The 22,239-nt window shown below is 39.4% G+C and overlaps 1 protein-coding gene across 1 annotated transcript in view; it reads left to right on the forward strand.

The window, feature by feature from the left end:
• The window catches only part of LOC128644522 (prolyl 3-hydroxylase 2), a 201,486-nt gene that overhangs the window by 135,618 nt on the left and 43,629 nt on the right, over positions 1 to 22,239 (forward strand). The window contains exons 4-6 of the mRNA XM_053697104.1: positions 11,491 to 11,622; positions 17,223 to 17,365; positions 19,863 to 19,952. Coding sequence (XP_053553079.1) covers positions 11,491 to 11,622; positions 17,223 to 17,365; positions 19,863 to 19,952 — 365 coding nt within the window. The remainder of the gene's footprint in view (positions 1 to 11,490; positions 11,623 to 17,222; positions 17,366 to 19,862; positions 19,953 to 22,239) is intronic.

Below are 22,239 nucleotides of genomic sequence, written 5' to 3' on the forward strand. Positions count from 1 at the left end.
GAAGAAAAAGGTGCACAAGCAGCAGGGATGATCGCAGCCTGGAGAGGATTGTCAGGAAAAGGCCATTCAAAAGTGTTGGGGACTTTCACAAGGAGTGGACTGAGGCTGGAGTCAGTGCATCAAGAGCCACCACACACAGACAGATCCTGAATTCCTCTTGTCAAGCCACTCCTGAACAACAAACAATGTCAGAAGCGTCTTACCTGGGCTAAAGAAAAACAGACCTGGTCTGTTGCTCAATGGTCCAAAGTTCTCTTTTCTGATGAGAGCAAATTTTGCATCTCATTTGGAAACCAAGGACCCAGAGTATGGAGGAAGAATGGAGAGGCACACACTGCAAGATGCTTGAAGTCCAGTGTGATGTTTCCACAGTCTGTGTTGATTTGGGGAGCCATGTCATCTGCTGGTGTTGGTCCAATGTTTTTCATTAAGTCCAGGGTCAACGCAGCCATCTACCAGGAGATTTTGGAGCACTTCATGCTTCCTTCCACAGACGAGCTCTATGGGGATACTGACTTCATTTTCCAGCAGGACTTGGCACCTGCCCACACTGCCAAAAGCACCAAAACCTGGTTCAATGACCGTGGGATTACTGTGCTTGATTGGCCAGCAAACTCGCCTGACCTGAACCCCATAGAGAATCTATGGGGCATTGCCAAGAGAATGATGAGACATGAGACCGAACAATGCAGAAGAGCTGAAGGCCGCTATTGAAGCATCCTGGTCTTCCATAACACCTCAGCAGTGCCACAGGCTTCCATGCCACGCCGCATTGAGGCAGTAATTGCTGCAAAAGGGGCCCAAACCAAGTACTGAGTACATACAGTATGCATGCTTATACTTTTCAGAGGTCCGTCGGACCTGGTCCGATATTGTTCTACAGGTATGTACAATCCTTGTTTTATTAATTGCATGTAATATTCTAATTTTCTGAGATTGTGGATTTGGGGTTTTCATGAGCTGTAAGCCATAATCATCACAATTATGACAAATCACGGCTTGAACTATCTTGCTTTGCATGTAATGAGTCTATCTCATATATTAGTATCACCTTTTAAGTTGCATTAGTGAAATAAATGAACTTTTGCACAATATTCTAATTTTTCGAGTTTCACATGTATTTGGTTCTAATGTTAGATTTATGCTCATTTAATCTTTCTCTTATCTGGCGAGTAGATCCACATATATATATACACGTGCACACGGACACTTAAGTAGATAAATGGCATAAGTTGTGTTACAAGTATAGTACCCTTTAATGTCAAATTTCTTCCCAGTTTTGGGATGGGAGAATGTAAACCCCTTGATCATGTTATTGCAATTGGAGCAAGTTAAACAAGGGAAGCAGTCTGTATTCTTCTTACCAATAAAGGATTGTTTACTCATTTTGTTTTACCCAATGTCTGCTTTGATTGGAGTATCCCTTAGCTTACGTGCCCTTCTATAGGCTGGCATAGGGGGCTGTTGAAATTCTATTACCTCTGGATTACAAATGTGAAGTATAGACCAATGTTTGCAAAGAATATTATGTATTTTCTTACTTAATATATGATAATCACTAGCGAAACACTGCAGCATGTGTAACTCATAAGTGTCCAGGAAAACACGACTGAGGAGGAAAACCTTTTCATATCCCTTTAATATTTATGGTGTAAATCACTTCCCTTAATTGTTTCCTGTTACTTTCTGTTAGGAAATGATCTCATTGATAAATACATAACTGTGTAATGTAGATACTGATAGATGTCCTCTGATTGCTGTTTTTTTATTGTTTTTGTATGGAGAGGGATTATGTGAAGCCATATGAGTTTATACATAAATGACTGCAGTATGAAGGAAACGACTGTTCACTAGAATGTTCATCGTCATGAGAACGTGCACTGTTATGTACAAACAGGAGTATGATTCTTGCATGTGACATACATTGCAAAGAATGATGCATTAATGTGAGTGCAGACACACTTGTTGATCGTATCCCACAGATGTTCTGCATTCACATTCTCCAAAAATCTGATTGAATTACATAAGTGGGGTTTGAATTCTGGCCAAAATGTTTTGTTTTGGTGATGTATGTGAAAGATGTTAGCACATGTTTTTTATACTCTTTCTTTAATATTGTAATAATATTGTGCACAGATATGTCATGAGTGTGTGTGTGTCTTATTTTAATTTAGTTTTTTTTTTTACCAATACTAACTGGAAATTTGATTAAAAGAGAAGTTGAACTGCTTTTTTATGCTTTTAAATAAGAAACTTAACCTATTAACCCCTTAGCTTCCAGGGGCAGCTGCTGCAGCCCACCCTGGGAAGAAAGGGCTGAAATCTAGAAATGGAAGTTTAGTAACATGAATCCTACTAATATCTATATTAACATTTGCTGACAGTGAAAAATGATGGGTTTGGACGTTAAATTGGTTAGATAGACATTATATTTATATAAGGAGAGAAGTCATTTAGGCATAATGAAAATAAATTGCAGATGTGATTACTTTCAGAAGATTGGCCCTATTTATGAAGCTCTGGTGTGAGCTTCGGAGAGTTAAATGGATATGAAACCCAGTTTATTTCTTTCATTATTCAGATAGAGCTTGCAATTTTAAACAACTTTCAAATTTACTTCTTTTACCCAATTTGATTTATTCTCTTGGTATCCTTTGATGAAAAGGATACCTAATAAGGCTCTGGAGCTGCTGATTGGTGGCTGCACATATATGCCTTGTGTTATTGGCTCATCTAACATGTTAACTATCTCCCAGTGGTGCATTGCTGCTTCTTCAACAAAGGATACTACAAGAATGAAGCAAATTAGATAATAAAAGTAAATTGGAAAGTTGTTTAAAATTGTATGCTCTATCTGAGTCATGAAAGAAAAAATTGGGGTTTTATGACCGCTGCTTCTTAACCCACTTCTTCACCTGTTATGTGGCATATTGTAATCCCCCAAACTTTTCCCCTGCTCGCACAATTGGCTGTGATAAATGCTAGACACAATGCCAAGTGCACAGGGGCAAAGATGTACGCTCCTGTCCACCTGGACTTTGTTAAATCTGACCCAATATCTGAAGATTATCACAATACACAAATGTAGGTCAGTATGCATCACAATTAATTCAAGATATGCTGGATAATAAACAGCAATGTCTATATTCAATATTATTTGTAAGTTTGTTAAGACTATAACCACAAGTCATTATTCTCAAGAGTGTGTCCATTCTCTCTCTCTCTCTCTCTCTCTCTCTCTCTCTCTCTCTCTCTCTCTTAAGATACACTTTAACAGGGTCTTAGCTCATGTATTACTTAGAAAACACACACACACACACAAGTAATTTAAAGGCACAGTCTACACCAGAATTGTTATTGTTTAAAAAGACAGATAATCCCTTTATTACCCATTCCCCAGTTTTGCACAACCAACACTGTTAGATTAATATACTTTTCTCCAACATAGGTGTGTCCGGTCCACGGCGTCATCCTTACTTGTGGGATATTCTCTTCCCCAACAGGAAATGGCAAAGAGCCCAGCAAAGCTGGTCACATGATCCCTCCTAGGCTCCGCCTTCCCCAGTCATTCTCTTTGCCGTTGTACAGGCAACATCTCCACGGAGATGGCTTAGAGTTTTTTGGTGTTTAACTGTAGTTTTTATTCTTCAATCAAGAGTTTGTTATTTTAAAATAGTGCTGGTATGTACTATTTACTCTGAAACAGAAAAGTGATGAAGATTTCTGTTTGTAAGAGGAAAATGATTTTAGCAACCGTTACTAAAATCGATGGCTGTTTCCACACAGGACTGTTGAGACTGGAATTAACTTCAGTTGGGGGAAACAGTGAGCAGACTTTTGCTGCTTGAGGTATGACACATTTCTAACAAGACGATGTAATGCTGGAAGCTGTCATTTTCCCTATGGGATCCGGTAAGCCATTTTTATTACATAAGAATAAAGGGCTTCACAAGGGCTTTTAAGACTGGTAGACATTTTCTGGGCTAAAACGATTGATATATAAGCATTTTTAATACTTCATAGCTTTGAGGAATTATTTTATTCTTGGGAATTATGTAAAATAACCGGCAGGCACTGTATTGGACACCTTATTCTCTAGGGGCTTTCCCTAATCATAGGCAGAGCCTCATTTTCGCGCCTCTATTGCGCACTTGTTTTTGGGAAGCATGACATGCAGATGCATGTGTGAGGAGCTCTGATACATAGAAAAGGCTTTCTGAAGGCGTCATTTGGTATCGTATTCCCCTTTGGGCTTGGTTGGGTCTCAGCAAAGCAGATACCAGGGACTGTATAGGGGTTAAATATAAAAATGGCTCCGGTTCCGTTATTTTAAGAGTTAAAGCTTTCAAATTTGGTGGGCAATACTTTTAAGGCTTTAAGACACTGTGGTGAAATTTTGGTGAATTTTGAACAATTCCTTCATACTTTTTCACATTTGCAGTAATAAAGTGTGTTCAGTTTAAAATTTAAAGTGACAGTAACGGTTTTATTTTAAAACGTTTTTTGTACTTTGTTATCAAGTTTATGCCTGTTTAACATGTCTGAACTACCAGATAGACTGTGTTCTGTATGTGGGGAAGTCAAGGTTCCTTCTCATTTAAATAGATGTGATTTATGTGACACAAAATTTAGAGAAAATGATGCCCAAGATGATTCCTCAAGTGAGGGGAGTAAGCATGGTACTGCATCATCCCCTCCTTCGTCTACGCCAGTCTTGCCCACACAGGAGGCCCCTAGTACGTCTAGTGCGCCAATACTCCTTACTATGCAACAATTAATGGCTGTAATGGATAATTCTATCAAAAACATTTTAGCCAAAATGCCCACTTATCAGCGAAAGCGCGACTGCTCTGTTTTAGAAAATACGGAAGAGCATGAGGACGCTGATGATATTGGTTCTGAAGTGCCCCTACACCAGTCTGAGGGGGCCAGGGAGGTTTTGTCTGAGGGAGAAATTTCAGATTCAGGGAAAATTTCTCAACAAGCTGAACCTGATGTGATTACATTCAAATTTAAATTGGAACATCTCCGCGCTCTGCTTAAGGAGGTGTTATCTACTCTGGATGATTGTGAGAATTTGGTCATTCCAGAGAAATTATGTAAGATGGACAAGTTCCTAGAGGTCCCGGGGCCCCCCGAAGCTTTTCCTATACCCAAGCGGGTGGCGGATATTGTAAACAAAGAATGGGAAAGGCCCGGCATACCTTTCGTCCCTCCCCCTATATTCAAGAAATTGTTTCCTATGGTCGACCCCAGAAAGGACTTATGGCAGACAGTCCCCAAGGTCGAGGGGGCGGTTTCTACTCTAAACAAACGCACCACTATACCCATAGAAGATAGTTGTGCTTTCAAAGATCCTATGGATAAAAAATTAGAGGGTTTGCTTAAAAAGATGTTTGTTCAGCAAGGTTACCTTCTACAACCAATTTCATGCATTGTTCCTGTCACTACAGCAGCGTGTTTCTGGTTCGATGAACTAGAAAAGGCGCTCAATAAAGATTCTTCTTATGAGGAGATTTTGGACAGAATTCATGCTCTCAAATTGGCTAACTCTTTCACCTTAGACGCCACTTTGCAATTGGCTAGATTAGCGGCGAAAAATTCTGGGTTTGCTATTGTGGCGCGCAGAGTGCTTTGGCTAAAATCTTGGTCAGCGGATGCGTCTTCCAAGAATAAATTGCTTAACATTCCTTTCAAGGGGAAAACGCTGTTTGGCCCTGACTTGAAAGAGATTATTTCTGATATCACTGGGGGTAAGGGCCACGCCCTTCCTCAGGATAGGTCTTTCAAGGCTAAAAATAAACCAAATTTTCGTCCCTTTCGCAGAAACGGACCAGCCACAAGTGCTACATCCTCTAAGCAAGAGGGTAATACTTCTCAAGCCAAGCCAGCCTGGAGGCCAATGCAAGGCTGGAACAAAGGTAAGCAGGCCAAGAAACCTGCCACTGCTACCAAGACAGCATGAGATGTTGGCCCCCGATCCGGGACCGGATCTGGTGGGGGGCAGACTCTCTCTCTTCGCTCAGGCTTGGGCAAGAGATGTTCTGGATCCTTGGGCGCTGGAAATAGTCTCCCAAGGTTATCTTCTGGAATTCAAGGGGCTTCCCCCAAGGGGGAGGTTCCACAGGTCTCAATTGTCTTCAGACCACATAAAAATACAGGCATTCTTACATTGTGTAGAAGACCTGTTAAAAATGGGAGTGATTCATCCTGTTCCATTAGGAGAACAAGGGATGGGGTTCTACTCCAATCTGTTCATAGTTCCCAAAAAAGAGGGAACATTCAGACCAATCTTAGATCTCAAGATCCTAAACAAGTTTCTCAAGGTTCCATCGTTCAAAATGGAAACCATTCGAACAATTCTTCCTTCCATCCAGGAAGGTCAATTCATGACCACGGTGGATTTAAAGGATGCGTATCTACATATTCCTATCCACAAGGAACATCATCGGTTCCTAAGGTTCGCCTTTCTGGACAAGCATTACCAGTTTGTGGCACTTCCGTTCGGATTAGCCACTGCTCCAAGAATTTTCACAAAGGTACTGGGGTCCCTTCTAGCGGTGCTAAGACCAAGGGGCATTGCAGTAGTACCTTACTTGGACGACATTCTGATTCAAGCGTCGTCCCTTCCACAAGCAAAGGCTCACACGGACATCGTCCTGGCCTTTCTCAGATCTCACGGGTGGAAAGTGAACGTAGAAAAAAGTTCTCTATCTCCGTCAACAAAAGTTCCCTTCTTGGGAACAATAATAGACTCCTTAGAAATGAGGATTTTTCTGACAGAGGCCAGAAAATCAAAACTTCTAAACTCTTGTCAAGTACTTCATTCTGTTCCTCTTCCTTCCATAGCGCAGTGCATGGAAGTAATAGGTTTGATGGTCGCGGCAATGGACATAGTTCCTTTTGCGCGAATTCATCTGAGACCATTACAACTGTGCATGCTCAGTCAGTGGAATGGGGATTATACAGACTTGTCTCCGACGATACAAGTAGATCAGAGGACCAGAGTTTCACTCCGTTGGTGGCTGTCCCTGGACAACCTGTCACAGGGGATGAGCTTCCGCAGACCAGAGTGGGTCATTGTCACGACCGACGCCAGTCTGGTGGGCTGGGGCGCGGTCTGGGGACTCCTGAAAGCTTAGGGTCTTTGGTCTCGGGAAGAATCTCTTCTCCCGATAAATATTCTGGAACTAAGAGCGATATTCAATGCTCTCAAGGCTTGGCCTCAGCTAGCAAAGGCCAAATTCATACGGTTTCAATCGGACAACATGACGACTGTTGCGTACATCAACCATCAGGGGGGAACAAGGAGTTCCCTGGCGATGGAAGAAGTGACCAAAATCATTCAATGGGCGGAGTCTCACTCCTGCCACTTGTCTGCAATCCACATTCCAGGAGTGGAAAATTGGGAAGCGGATTTTCTGAGTCGTCAGTCATTTCATCCGGGGGAGTGGGAACTCCATCCGGAAATCTTTGCCCAAATTACTCAGTTGTGGGGCATTCCAGACATGGATCTGATGGCCTCTCGTCAGAACTTCAAGGTTCCTTGCTACGGGTCCATATCCAGGGATCCCAAGGCGACTCTAGTAGATGCACTAGTAGCACCTTGGACCTTCAAACTAGCGTATGTATTCCCACCGTTTCCTCTCATCCCCAGGCTGGTAGCCAGGATCTATCAGGAGAGGGCATCGGTGATCTTGATAGCTCCTGCGTGGCCACGCAGGACTTGGTATGCAGACCTGGTGAATATGTCATCGGCTCCACCATGGAAGCTACCTTTGAGACGGGACCTTCTTGTTCAAGGTCCGTTCGAACATCCGAATCTGGTCTCACTCCAACTGACTGCTTGGAGATTGAACGCTTGATTTTATCAAAGCGAGGGTTCTCAGATTCTGTCATTGATACTCTTGTTCAGGCCAGAAAGCCTGTAACTAGAAAAATCTACCATAAAATATGGAAAAGATATATCTGTTGGTGTGAATCTAAAGGATTCCCTTGGGACAAGATAAAAATTCCTAAGATTCTATCCTTTCTTCAAGAAGGTTTGGAGAAAGGATTATCTGCAAGTTCTTTGAAGGGACAGATTTCTGCTTTGTCTGTGTTACTTCACAAAAAGCTGGCGGCTGTGCCAGATGTTCAAGCTTTTGTTCAGGCTCTGGTTAGAATCAAGCCTGTTTACAAACCTTTGACTCCTCCTTGGAGTCTCAATTTAGTTCTTTCAGTTCTTCAGGGGGTTCCGTTTGAACCCTTACATTCCGTTGAGATTAAGTTATTATCTTGGAAAGTTTTGTTTTTGGTTGCAATTTCTTCTGCTAGAAGAGTTTCAGAGTTATCTGCTCTGCAGTGTTCTCCTCCTTATCTGGTGTTCCATGCAGATAAGGTGGTTTTGCGTACTAAACCTGGTTTTCTTCCGAAAGTTGTTTCTAACAAAAACATTAACCAGGAGATAGTCGTGCCTTCTTTGTGTCCGAATCCAGTTTCTAAGAAGGAACGTTTGTTGCACAATTTGGATGTAGTTCGTGCTCTAAAATTCTATTTAGATGCTACAATGGATTTTAGACAAACATCTTCCTTGTTTGTTGTTTATTCTGGTAAAAGGAGAGGTCAAAAAGCAACTTCTACCTCTCTCTCTTTTTGGCTTAAAAGCATCATCAGATTGGCTTACGAGACTGCCGGACGGCAGCCTCCTGAAAGAATCACAGCTCATTCCACTAGGGCCGTGGCTTCCACATGGGCCTTCAAGAACGAGGCTTCTGTTGATCAGATATGTAAGGCAGCGACTTGGTCTTCACTGCACACTTTTACTAAATTTTACAAATTTGATACTTTTGCTTCTTCTGAGGCTATTTTTGGGAGAAAGGTTTTGCAAGCCGTGGTGCCTTCCATCTAGGTGACCTGATTTGCTCCCTCCCTTCATCCGTGTCCTAAAGCTTTGGTATTGGTTCCCACAAGTAAGGATGACGCCGTGGACCGGACACACCTATGTTGGAGAAAACAGAATTTATGTTTACCTGATAAATTACTTTCTCCAACGGTGTGTCCGGTCCACGGCCCGCCCTGGTTTTTTAATCAGGTCTGATAATTTATTTTCTTTAACTACAGTCACCACGGTATCATATGATTTCTCCTATGCAAATATTCCTCCTTTACGTCGGTCGAATGACTGGGGAAGGCGGAGCCTAGGAGGGATCATGTGACCAGCTTTGCTGGGCTCTTTGCCATTTCCTGTTGGGGAAGAGAATATCCCACAAGTAAGGATGACGCCGTGGACCGGACACACCGTTGGAGAAAGTAATTTATCAGGTAAACATAAATTCTGTTTTTAACTCTGTGATTACCTTGTATTTAAGCCTCTGCAAACTGGCCCCTTATTTCAGTTCTTTTGACAGACTTGCATTTTAGCCAATCAGTGCTGGCTCCTAGGTAATTCCACGTGCGTGAGCACAGTGTTATCTATATGACATACATGAACTAATGCCCTCTAGTGGTCAAAATGCTTTCAGATAAGAGGAGGCCTTTAAGGTCTAAGAAATTAGAATATGAACCTACCTAGGTTTATCTTTCAACTAAGAATACAAAGAGAACAAAGCAAAATTGGTGATGAAAGTAAATTGGAAAGTTGTTTAAAATGACATGCCCTATGTGAATCAGGAAAGTTTATTTTGGACTAGACTGTCCCTTTAAATCTTGATATTCTTTGAGTAACTGGGGACCAAATCAGCTCTGCATAATGCTTATGTAGGGGGAATTAAAGGGACACTGAGCACTAAATACATTTCATGCACCTCCCTCTAAACATAGGTGCTCCCATTATGGATCCTAGGTTTTCTGACAGAGAGTTGCTGCACATGTGCAAACAGGCAAGCACTGGGATGGTAGAGAAATACAGATTTCACTATGGTGGCACCCAGGACTAAAGGGAGGGAGGGAATAATCCATTTTCTAGGCACCTGGTGTTTGCACAGCCTAGTTCTAGCATACGTTCTACCACAGTTCATTAACAATATCACCAGGTACTTAACTACAGCTAAATGGATCCTAGCTTGTCTGCAAAAGAGATAGAGGCATTTCAGCTGTGTTAAAATTTGAGCTAACAAAAGTTGTGCCTGACTGCTAATCCCCAGTCTTTATTCTTAAACTACTTGGCAACCACATAGTTAAAGGGACAGTCTACACCAGAATTTTTATTGTTTATAAAAAGATAGATAATCCTTTTATTGCCCATTTCCCAGTTTTGCATAACCAACACAGTTATATTAATATACTTTTTACCTCTGTGATTACCTTGTATCTAAGCCTCTGCAGACTGCCCCCTTATTTCAGTTCTTTTGACAGACTTTGTTTAGCCAATCAGTGCTGTCTCATATGTAACTCCATGGCCGTGAGCACAATGTTTATATGACACACATGAATTAACTCCCTCAAGTGGTGAAAAACTGTCAAAATCTGAATCATGAAAGTTTATTTTGGACTAGACTGTCCCATTTAATCTAAACTATACACACTTATTATAAAGTTACTATGACTCTTCTGTCTGCACAATAGCAATAACGTGCAGTAGCTTGTGACAATGCTCTGTAAGCAATAAGGTCAGGATACCATTGATGAGCTATATGAGATGGTAGCCAGATATGGGTAGAGTACTAGAAATTGAAGGGTTTAAGGGGGACAGATAGAAAAATCAACTGGGGTGATAAAATGAGGGAGTGCAGAGTCTAAAAACGTTTTTTGAACTTAATATTATTCCTTATAAAATACCCTAAAATCAGAATATTACACAAAGTAAATAGTTAACCAACTGTTGCTTAGTTTTCTGCATGAGAAAATCTTACCACCTAATTTAATTGTTTTCTAAAATGTCACATAATAATAGTTCAACCCCCTGAATAATCTATAATAGATTTGTGGGATTTATCACCTTTTTCAGACAGTTCATGCTGGTGAGGAGCTTCATAGCAATGTGATGGTTTATGGATGGAATGTTGCACTGAGAATATGCCAGTTTTCTTTTTAAATAATGGTTGTTTAAAACAGAGATTGTTAAATCTATTCCCAGCTATGTGTTGCACATTATAGGGGTTTGTAGGCAAATTGTGATCATGCAGTTCAGTAAATGTGTGATTAGGTCTATAAACCTTAATGTTTTTGTCTTCACTGAATATCATGAAAATCTGAAATACCAAAGTACATAATAATATTTTGCGAGCTTGTGGCACCTAGTTGACCACATCTGGTGAGACAATTACAAAAGGTATATGTCTGTATTCACCAATCAGCAGCTAGCTCCCATTTGAGCATTGCTACTCTTGAGCCTACCTAGGTATGCTTTTCAACAAAGGATACCATTTCATGATCTCATTAAATCATGAAAGTTAAAATCATGAGGTAGGAATCCTTCTTCATTGAAAATAATTTTATCAGCATCTGTTTTATGAGACACATCTATAAAATGCTGGTAAATCTCTGTAACAATTGGTTTTCCATAAGCAGATCACTATATCCAGATCCTGGCTTGTGAGCATGAGTGTGTGAGGGATCTCTCTACACGTCCTGGCCGATTATCACCTATTGAGAATTTCCTGCCCTTGCACTATGACTTCTTACAGTTCAGCTACTACAGAGGTAATATCCAAACTATTTACTGACCTATCATTCTAAATTGTATTTTTTTATATATATAATGTTGGTGATAATGTTTGTTTTTGTTTTTTTACTTAAATCAATTTGATTACCAAACAAAGTAGTATGAATATTGTTACACTTTTACTGATAGACAGTTCCGTATCTGCTTTTTAAATCTAACTTTTTGTTTACAAAACTTTTAACAGCATCTGTGCTATCTGTCTATCTATCTATCTATCTATCTATCTATCTATCAATAAGACATGCACAGAAAAAAATAAAGTTTGGATGAATTATTTGTCACTATAAAGCAATTTCATTTGTGTTGTCTGATTTACACGAATGATTGTTCTGAATTTGTTAACAAAAACTAGTTCACCCACCATGTCCTAAAGGAACAACTTCAGGGTAGCATAGGAGCAGCTGGATAGTAGTTTTATTTTAAATAAAGTTAAGTAATAGCTAGTGCTACTGCTACAAGTCAGCAGCAAACACCATATATTTTTAAATTGACTCAGGATTGTCCAATTACAAATATGAAGCTTACATACTTACTGACCTGGGTAACCTGGGGCCCAATCCGATATGCACGGGTTTGGTATCACATATACGGCGTAACATAGAAGTTACGCTCGTATATTTCTGCCTTCGGCCGTAGTTTTTTGGCCCATAGACAGGTATACCAAACCCGCGCAGTTTGGTATCCAATATACAGTGTAAGGACTTACGTGGCGAAAATGGAGAAATCTTACTCCATTTTCACCTCGCCACAAAATGCAGGCGTAGTAAGCCTTACGCTGAGTATTGGAGCCCCGTAACTCCCTAAACTGCCTTCAAAATAAAACCTAACACCTAACGCATGCGCAATGTCTATCTACCTGTCAACCGCAATCCCCCGCTGCAATCCCTAATAAAGTGTTTAACCCCTAAACCGCCGCTCCCAGGCCCCTCCGCCACCTACATTAAATGTCTAACCCCCTAATGTGATCCCCCTACACCGCCGCCACCTATATTAAAATTATTACCCCCTAATGTAATCCCCCTACACCGCCGCCACCTATATTAAAATTATTACCCCCTAATGTGAGCCCCCTACACCGCCGCCACCTACATTAAAATTATTAACCCCTAATGTAATCCCCCTACACTGCCGCCACCTATATTAAAATTATTAACCCATAATGTGAGCCCACTACCCCGCCGCCACCTATTTTAACTACATTACCCCCTAATCTAATCCCCCTACACCGCCGCCACATATTTTAACTATATAAACCCCTAATGTGAGCCCCCTACCCCGCCGCCACCTATTTTAACTACATTACCCCCTAATCTAATCCCCCTACACCGCCGCCACCTATATTAAATATATTAACCCCTAATCTAATTCCCCTACACCGCCGCCACCTATATTAAATATATTAACCCCTAATCTAATCCCCCTACAACGCCGCCACCTATTTTAACTATATTACCCCCTAATGTGAGCCCCCTACCCCGCCACAATCTACATTAACTATATTACCCCCTAATATGATCCCCCTACACCGCCGCCACCTATTTTAACTATATTAACCCCTAATGCGAGCCCCCTACCCCGCCGCCACCTATTTTAACTACATTACCCCCTAATCTAATCCCCCTACCCTGCCGCCACCTATATTAAAATGATTAACCCCTAATCTAATCCCCCTACACCGCCGCCACCTATAATAAATGTATTACCCCCTAAAATACTAAAATGTCCCTACCCTAAACTAAATTACAAATAGCCCTGAAAATGGCCTTTTGCGTGGCATTGCCCCAAAGTAATCAGCTCTATTACCAGCCATTAAAAGGGCCTTTTGCGGGGCATTGCCCCAAAGTAATCAGCTCTTTTACCTGTAATCTGACCCCCCTACACCGCCGCCACCTATATTAAATATATTAACCCCTAATCTAATCCCCCTACACCGCCGCCACCTATATTAAATATATTCACCCCTAATCTGACCCCCCTACACCGCCGCCACCTATATTAACTATATTAACCCTAATTATATTAGGGTTAATATAGTTATTATATTATATATATAATTAATATAGTTAATAATTAATATAGTTATATTATATATATTAACTATATTAACCCTATCTAACCCTAACACCCCTAACTTAATTATTATTGCAATAAATCTAAAGAATATTAATATTATTAACTAAAATATTCCTATTTAAAACTAAATACTTACCTATAAAATAAACCTTAAGATAGCTACAATATAATTAATAATTACATTGTAGCTATATTAGGGTTTATATTTATTTTACAGGTAACTTGGTATTTATTTTAACTAGGTACAATAGCTATTAAATAGTTAATAACTATTTAATAGCTACCTAGTTAAAATAATTACCAATTTGCCTGTAAAATAAATCCTAACCTAAGTTACAAATACACCTACACTATCAATAAATTAATTAAATAAACTACAATTATCTAACTAAAATATAATTAAATACACTAAACAAAATTACAAAAAAACTAAACACTAAATTACAAAAAATAAAAAAAGATTACAAGAATTTTAAGCTAATTACACCTAATCTAAGCCCCCTAATAAAATAACAAAGCCCCCCAAAATAACAAAATGTCCCTACCCTAAACTAAATTACAAAAAGTAATCAGCTCTATTACCAGCCCTTAAAAGGGCCTTTTGTGGAGCATTGCCCCAAAGTAATCGGCTCTTTTACCTGTGAAAAAGAAGAACAACCCCCCCATTACAACCCACCACCCACACACCCCTACTCTAAAACCCACCCTATGCCCCCTTAAAAAAACCTAAGTCTAACCCCCAAGTGGTCCTTACCTGTCCTGAAGACCAGCGGAGAAGGTCCTGTTCCAGGCGGAGAAGTCTTCTTCCAGGCGGCGACCTCTTCTTCTTCCAGGAACCAGTCGGTGCAAAGCGGAGGAGTTGAAGTCCGATGACCGCGGAGTTGAAGACCGTCCTCTCTGGAACTGAAGACCAGCGATGCAGGAACTGAAGATCGGCGACGCTGGAACTGAAGACCGGGGCCATGGAGCTTGGAGGATCCTCTTCATACGATCGCCGCCGTACACTGAATCGGAATTCAAGGTACGCGATTAAAAATGGCCAATGGGATGAGAGCTACTTTAATTCTATTGGCTGATTTGAATAGCCAATAGAATAAGAGCTACTGTAATTCTATTGGCTGATTAGAATAGAGTAGGGGGTCAGATTAGGGGTTAATATATTTAATATAGGTGGCGGCGGTGTAGGGGGATTAGATTAGGGGTTAATATATTTAATATAGGTGGCGGCGGTGTAGGGGGGTCAGATTACAGGTAAAAGAGCTGATTACTTTGGGGCAATGCCCCGCAAAAGGCCCTTTTAAGGGCTGGTAATAGAGCTGATTACTTTGGGGCAATGCCCCGCAAAAGGCCCGTTTCAGGGCTATTTGTAATTTAGTTTAGGGTAGGGACATTTTAGTATTTTAGGGGGTAATACAATTATTATAGGTGGCGGCGGTGTAGGGGGATTAGATTAGGGGTTAATCATTTTAATATAGGTGGCGGCGGGGTAGGGGGATTAGATTAGGGGGTAATGTAGTTAAAATAGGTGGCGGCGGGGTAGGGGGCTCACATTAGGGGGTAATATAGTTAAAATAGGTGGCGGCAGTGTAGGGTGATCATATTAGGGGGTAATATAGTTAATGTAGGTGGCGGCGGGGTAGGGGGCTCACATTAGGAGGTAATATAGTTAAAATAGGTGGCAGCGGTGTAGGGGGATCATATTAGGGGTAATATAGTTAATGTAGCTGGCGGCGGGGTCCGGAAACGGCGATTTAGGGGTTAATATATTTATTGTTAGGAGTGAGAGGGGGCATTGCGGATAGAGGGGTATACGTTTCGGGTTATTTTTGGGAGGCGTGTTAGACAGTAACGGCAGATTGTATACTATAGTAAGTTTTTTTATGCGGCGGCAGTTTCTAAAGTGCCATAAGTCACTGGCGACTCCAGAAATTTGTACTTACGCAGATTTCTGGACATGGCTAGTTTGTCCGACTTACGGCACTTTAGCAAATGCTGGCACCGTATATGAGATAGCTCGCTGTGCGAGCTGAAACTACGGGCGGCGCAGGTTTCCACGCTTGCGCCGAAACCTGCGCCGTATATCGGATCATGCCCCTGATCTTACCACCTTTTAGCGTAACTGATTTAACTGCATGAGCAAGTCAACTAAATTGTTTATCACATGCATTTTTTGTTCATTGACTTGTTAAAAGGCCCTCTGGTATTTCTGATAAATGCAGTTGCCTACTATCACTCATTAGCTTTCTATCTTCTTACATGTAACTATAAGTTAATAGTGACAGCATAATACTGGTAGAAAGCCTTTCCTATTACTGTAAGCTTAAACACTATAATACTCTGACATGATAACTTATAGAAATTGTTTCTTATATCAGCCACTGTGTTTTTTGGAATTGGGTATCTAATGTTATGTGGTTCTAATTCTTGTTTTTAAGTTATTTAAAGGTACATTAAAGTTCCTTATTTATACACAAGAATCAGTAACTAATCACTGTGTTGCCAAAGATCTACACACATAATAAATGTTTGAAATGTATTTAAACTAGTCCTTTTGGGACCAAATTTTAAACTGTTTTGCAATCCAGGGACTCACCCCTTGAAAAGAGTTTTAAATGTTATTTATCTTAACTTTAGTGATCTGCATTCTACAAAATGCTCCATCTTCTCTGGGGCAGTGGAAAAACTACAATTTTCATATTTAGACTAAAGAAAAAAGCTGTAAAAAATATATATTAAAAGTGCAAAAAAACGTTTTTTTCAGTGTGTATAATTAAATAAATCATAGGAATATTATGGGAATATGTTTTAGTCTAATATCCCTTTAAAGTAAAATCCAATATTTTTTTATAATAGATTTAAAACACTGAGTTTAAAACATTACACATGTTTGGGGGTCTTATATGAATATATGTGAACCTATAGATTTTACAAGCATATTGTTCCATTCTTCTCACTCTGAGGGCTTGGCTGCTCCGTCCATTATCTACTACACAGAGCTGTCCTGATACCTTATTGGATGGACAAATAAAACAATTTATTCAAACGTCTAGGCATACAAGATTGTGGTTGTGTTACTACCAAATCTAATAAAATCTGAGAAAAGTTAAACTGCACTTTATATCTGCTCATTATTTTCTGTAATTAGGTGACCAAAATGCCCATTATTTAGAGATGGTTAATAGAATACTGATAGGCACTGCTATATGGCTTTTCTTACCTCATCCTGACTGATGCGAGTGTGGTCATAGTTAGAGGCCAATGGATTACAGTGGTAGTTAGAGTTTCAACAAACTGAATTGATAATTTCACCAAACTAATTAGAATCCTATAATTCCTATTATTTCATGTGCAATGCTGTAAGTACAGGACAGCTGTTACCTTCAATAAATGAGTGATTTCTATAAGACCTAGTAATCTGTTCCATAGGATAAGACAGGAGCTATATATAGACAAGAGTAATATTTTACCCTGATCTACTGCTAAATAATACCGGCTTTCCTTTCAGTTGGAGATCATGTGAAAGCTTTGGAATGTGCCAAATCCTATCTGCTCTTCCACCCTGACGATGCTGATGTTTCTGAAAATGTTAGTTTCTATGAAAGCTTGTTAGCTGAGCATATGGATCCCCCGAAAATTCAGCCTAGAACCGTGAGTATGCGCTTTGTGAATGAACCTTTACAACATAGTATATTTTAATTATGCTTAATAAAAGAAAACTTCTCTAATGTTTAAAAGATTTATTCAGATTTAAAGGTGATTTAGATAAAGCATACAGTTTTAAACAACTTTCCAGGTTACTTCTATTATCAAATTTGCTTCATTCTCTTGGTATCCTTTGTTGAAGTAGCAGCCATGCTCTACTGGGAGCTAGCTGAGCACATTAGGTAAGCCAATCACAAGAGGCATGTATGTGTATTCACCAATTAGAAACTAACTCCCAGAAAATCTGGGACTCTCTTGCAAGCACACAGCTAAGAGTAAAAGCAAATATGGAAAAGTAAGTTACAGCATCTGGCCTAAGGGTTCAAACCCAGGACCACGGCAAGGTCTCTTCCCTTCTGGGACCCTATATACAGCCATACATGCATGCTTTCAAACAAACTGAGAACTACACAAGATTGCACAGGCCTTATGTAATTTCCTTTGACACATACAAAACACGGAAAAGGACTACACTCTCAAACTGGACCAGGTTGAGCACCCAGGGCTGTGCATTTTGCAGGGTCATAGGATGTGTACCTGGTCCAGTTTGAGAGTGTAGTCCTTTTCCGTGTTTCACAGTGGTGCATTGTAACTCCTGAACCTACCCAGGTATGATTTTCAACAAAAGATACCAACAGAACAAATCAAATTTGATAATAGAAGTAAATTAGAAAGTTGTTTAAAATTGTATGCTCAGGAATCATAATTTTGACTTTACTGTCACTTTTAAGGTAAGACCCCCTTCTAGGCAGATATATTCACAACATTCCCTCTAATGTATAATGTTTTATTATGAGTTTAAATCAGCATGGTTTTATGAGAAATAGATCATGTCAAACTAATCTAATTAGATTCTATGAGGAAGTAAGTAAAAATATAGATAAAGGGGAATCAGTGGATGTGATATACTTAGATTTTGCAAAGGAGTTTGATACAGTGCCACATGAGAGATTAATGCACACAATTAATTGACTGGAAATAGCTGAAAATGTTAGCTTATGGATAAATAACTGGATAAAAGACGGGGAGTAACAAGTAGTAGTAAATGGATCATACTCAGATTGGACAAAGGTAATCAGTGGAGTCCCCCAGGGATCAGTACTGGGACCTGTTCTTTTTAATATTTTTATTAATGACTTGGAGCAAGGATTAAATAGCAACATCTCTATTTTTGTAGATGATGCAAAGTTGAGTAAGATCAATAGGTCAGAGCAGGATGAAATTGCATTACAAGGGGATCTGCAAAATTAGAAATATGGGCAGGTAAATGGAAAATTAGATTTAATATGGAAAAATGCAACATTCTACATTTTGGAAGTAAAAATAAGCAGGCAATGTATTATTTAAATGGGACAACACTTAGCCAAACAGAGAAGGAATGGGATTTGGGGGTAGTAATAGATAACAGGCAAAAGATGGATGCACAATGCAGGGCAGCGGCTTCTAAGGCCAATACGATACTAGCATGCATTAAAAGAGACATTGATTCAAGGGAGGAAAGCATAATACTGTCACTATATAAAGCCCTCGTAAGACCTCATCTTGAGTATGGAGTGCAGTTCTGGGGACCCATCTCAAAAAAGACATTGCTGACCTAGAAAAAGTTCAGAGAAGGGCCACAAAGCTAAAAAGGGGAATTTAAGCTATGAGGAGAGGTTAGCCAAACTGGGTCTGTTTTCTGTAGAAAAAAGGCGCTTGAGAGGTGACATGATTACTTTATACAAATATATTCAAAGCCCATATACAGAGATGGCAGAAGCTCTGTTTATTCCAAGAAAATTGTTTGTGACAAAAGATAACTATTTAAGGCTGGAGGAAAGGAGATTTCATCTCCTGCAACGGAAACATTTTTTCACTGTAAGAGCAATAAAATTGTGAAACTTATTACCAAAGAAGGTAGTGAATGCCAATACCTTAGATACATTTAAAAATGGTTTGGATACATTTCTGTCTAGAAACAGAATTCAGGGATATGATTGCTTGTGCTAAATGGGTCAACTTTTAATTGGATTAATGTAAGCTCAACTGGAGCATTTTTATAAGTATATTAAGATTTGTATAGGTTGAACTCGATGGCCTTTGGTCTTTTTTTCAACCTCATCTACTATGTTCTCCAGTGGTTCATGAACCTAAGCCATTTATTCTTTTACCCAGGATTACATGGAGTTTATTAAAGGGAGAAGAACGATTAAACTAAATTAAATATAACCATTTTGAGTTGTTTGCCTACATCATACTTTTTCCCTTTATGCCATTTAACCTGAAAGTGATGAAGTATTTCATTTGTATGAAATAAAACAGAGAACCAGCAAACGATCAGTTTAAACAATGAACTATACTTTTTTCCTTTCACTTTTTAAACATAAAATGCCTATGATATATCTAATAATGAATTGTGTTGACATGTATGCTCATCTAATAGCTTTGCCCATATGTTTTCCAGGATGCAGCAGAATTTGTTAGACGCCACAGACTTGAGGCTGAAATCTTAATATCTGCAGCTGGCGGACTGGGATTTACATATTATGAGCCGGTAAGCACTGAAATAGCTGTCCAGAGAGCAGAAAATATATATCAGCTGACTGTCTCTTAAAGTGAATGTAAATTTTGATGCTAAAGTGCCCAGTTTTTAAAAATTTGATTAAAAACAGGGGCACTTTAATTCATCAAAATTTACATTTCACTCCTGTTGAGAAAAAAAAAACGTACCTTTTAAACTTGACAGCAGCTCCAGCTTCCTCCGCCCATCGCAAAGCCGCTTCCTGGGTCTAAAATGAGGAATCCGGCTTCCTCCAATCACGGCGTTGAGTCCGACAAAGATTCCCCCGTGGGGGAAGCCGTGATTGGAGGATGACCTATCCATCATTTCTGACATCAGAAATGGCTTGCAACAACCGGAGGAAGCTGGAGCTGCTGTGAAGATTAAAAGGTAAGTTTTTTTCACAACACGAGTGAAATGTAAATTTTGATGAATTAAAGTGCCCCTGTTTTTAATCAAATTATTTAAATCCGGGCACTTTAGCATCAACATTGACATTCTCTTTAAAGGGACAGCATCATTATAAACGAGTGTTGTCAGGTGCCACATTGCAGATCTTCAGGGATATATATCTGACATATTCCTCATCAAATACTATTCAGCTATACCTCCTCAATTCCAACACATCGATTCTACTCTCTGCAAACCTGTTTATTCCTATTTTCACTATAACTAAACTAAAATAATTCATACACTTCTCCAGCCTTATTAATGGAACAAAATAAATGTGACCTTATTTGAAAAGGCTTGATGACACATATGTTGATTTAATTAATTGATTAAGTATATTATTGATTGTGATAGATGTTTGTGTAGCAGTCAGTTGCGGAGTAATGAATATAAGCAATGTAGATTTGTTAGCAAACAATAAAACTTTTTCATATCAGGGGGATGTGAAGCTAAGAAAATAAATACTATATCCTACATAACAATCAGGACTTCTCTCTGCAATTGGGGGGCAAATCTGGATGCTGAAACATTGTGTAAAGTAATGTAATATTGGTGGCTAAGCTACTGATTCTGCACTGAACATGGCTGGTGACTGCTGGCTTTGCACATAGGCTCCTGGTTCAGCAGTTCAGGGCCAGTAGTTAATTGCTGGTCAAAAGCTGACTTTAACTATGTGTTTAAGTCCTTTGTGAGAGTTTCACCAAAAAGTTCTCTTTAAGCAGTTGAGCAATAATAAAATAGCCTAGCACATTTAATTATTTCTTCTTAACACTCACTCATTTAAAAAAAATCTACAATTAGCAGTGTCCTGTTTTAAATATCTTCAGAATAGTGGAAAAACTATTAAAGGGACACTCGGGTTAAATTCAATTTTCATGATTCAGATACAGCATGTAATTTTAAAAAACTTTCCAGATCCTACTGAGCATGTGCAAGAATTCACAGACTGTACGTATATGCATTTGTGATTGGCTGATTGCTATCACATGGTACAAGGGGAGTGGAAATATACATGACTTTGAAATTTGTTATAAAAAAATCTACTACTCATTTGAAGTTCAGACTAAGTGCTATTACATTGTCTTGTTATCTTGCATTTGTTGATTATGCAAATCTAATGTGTTGACTGGTCCTTTAAAAGGACCACTAAAGTCAAAATTAAACTTTCATGACTCAGATAGAGCACACAATTTTAAATAACTTTCCAATTCACATCCATTATCTAAATATGCACAGATTTTTTTTATATGCACAATTTCTTAGTCTCCAGCTCCTACTGAGCATTTGCAAGATTCACAGAATATACGTATATGCATTTTGTGATTGGCTGATGGCTGTCACATGATGCAGCTACTACTTATGTGAAATTCAAAAAACAGAAATGATTCCCTAAACCTAGCCAAATCAGATGTGGTTTTTCATGCTGACCCTCGCAGGGGCTTCCGTGGTAGAATTATTGTAAGAAAGGGGTCAGCCCCCTGTGAGTGGCATGATGGCTTCTATATAAAATAATGAATCTCACTGAAAAGGGACACTTCACTTCATTGAGCGAAGTTGTCAGGGAGCAGGGGGGCACTTTAAAAATCCTGCAGCCAATATAAATCACAATACGCTGCTTTCTGCGTATATCATCTTACAATCTCTTCTATTTTTGTAGGAAGGTGTTTTTTTATTAGGGTTATAAGTATTGTGAGTGTTTAGATAAAAGCTTCTAACTGTCAGGAAAAAGCTGTGAGATCTGCAGTGTGAAAATCTTTACAGAATTACGCTGGGATATGAGAGATAATTTCATACCCGCCCATGTTCAGCCCATTTTTCACAGAACTATTAG

Source organism: Bombina bombina, unplaced genomic scaffold (assembly GCF_027579735.1).
Source record: "Bombina bombina isolate aBomBom1 unplaced genomic scaffold, aBomBom1.pri scaffold_490, whole genome shotgun sequence".
NCBI lineage: Eukaryota > Metazoa > Chordata > Amphibia > Anura > Bombinatoridae > Bombina > Bombina bombina.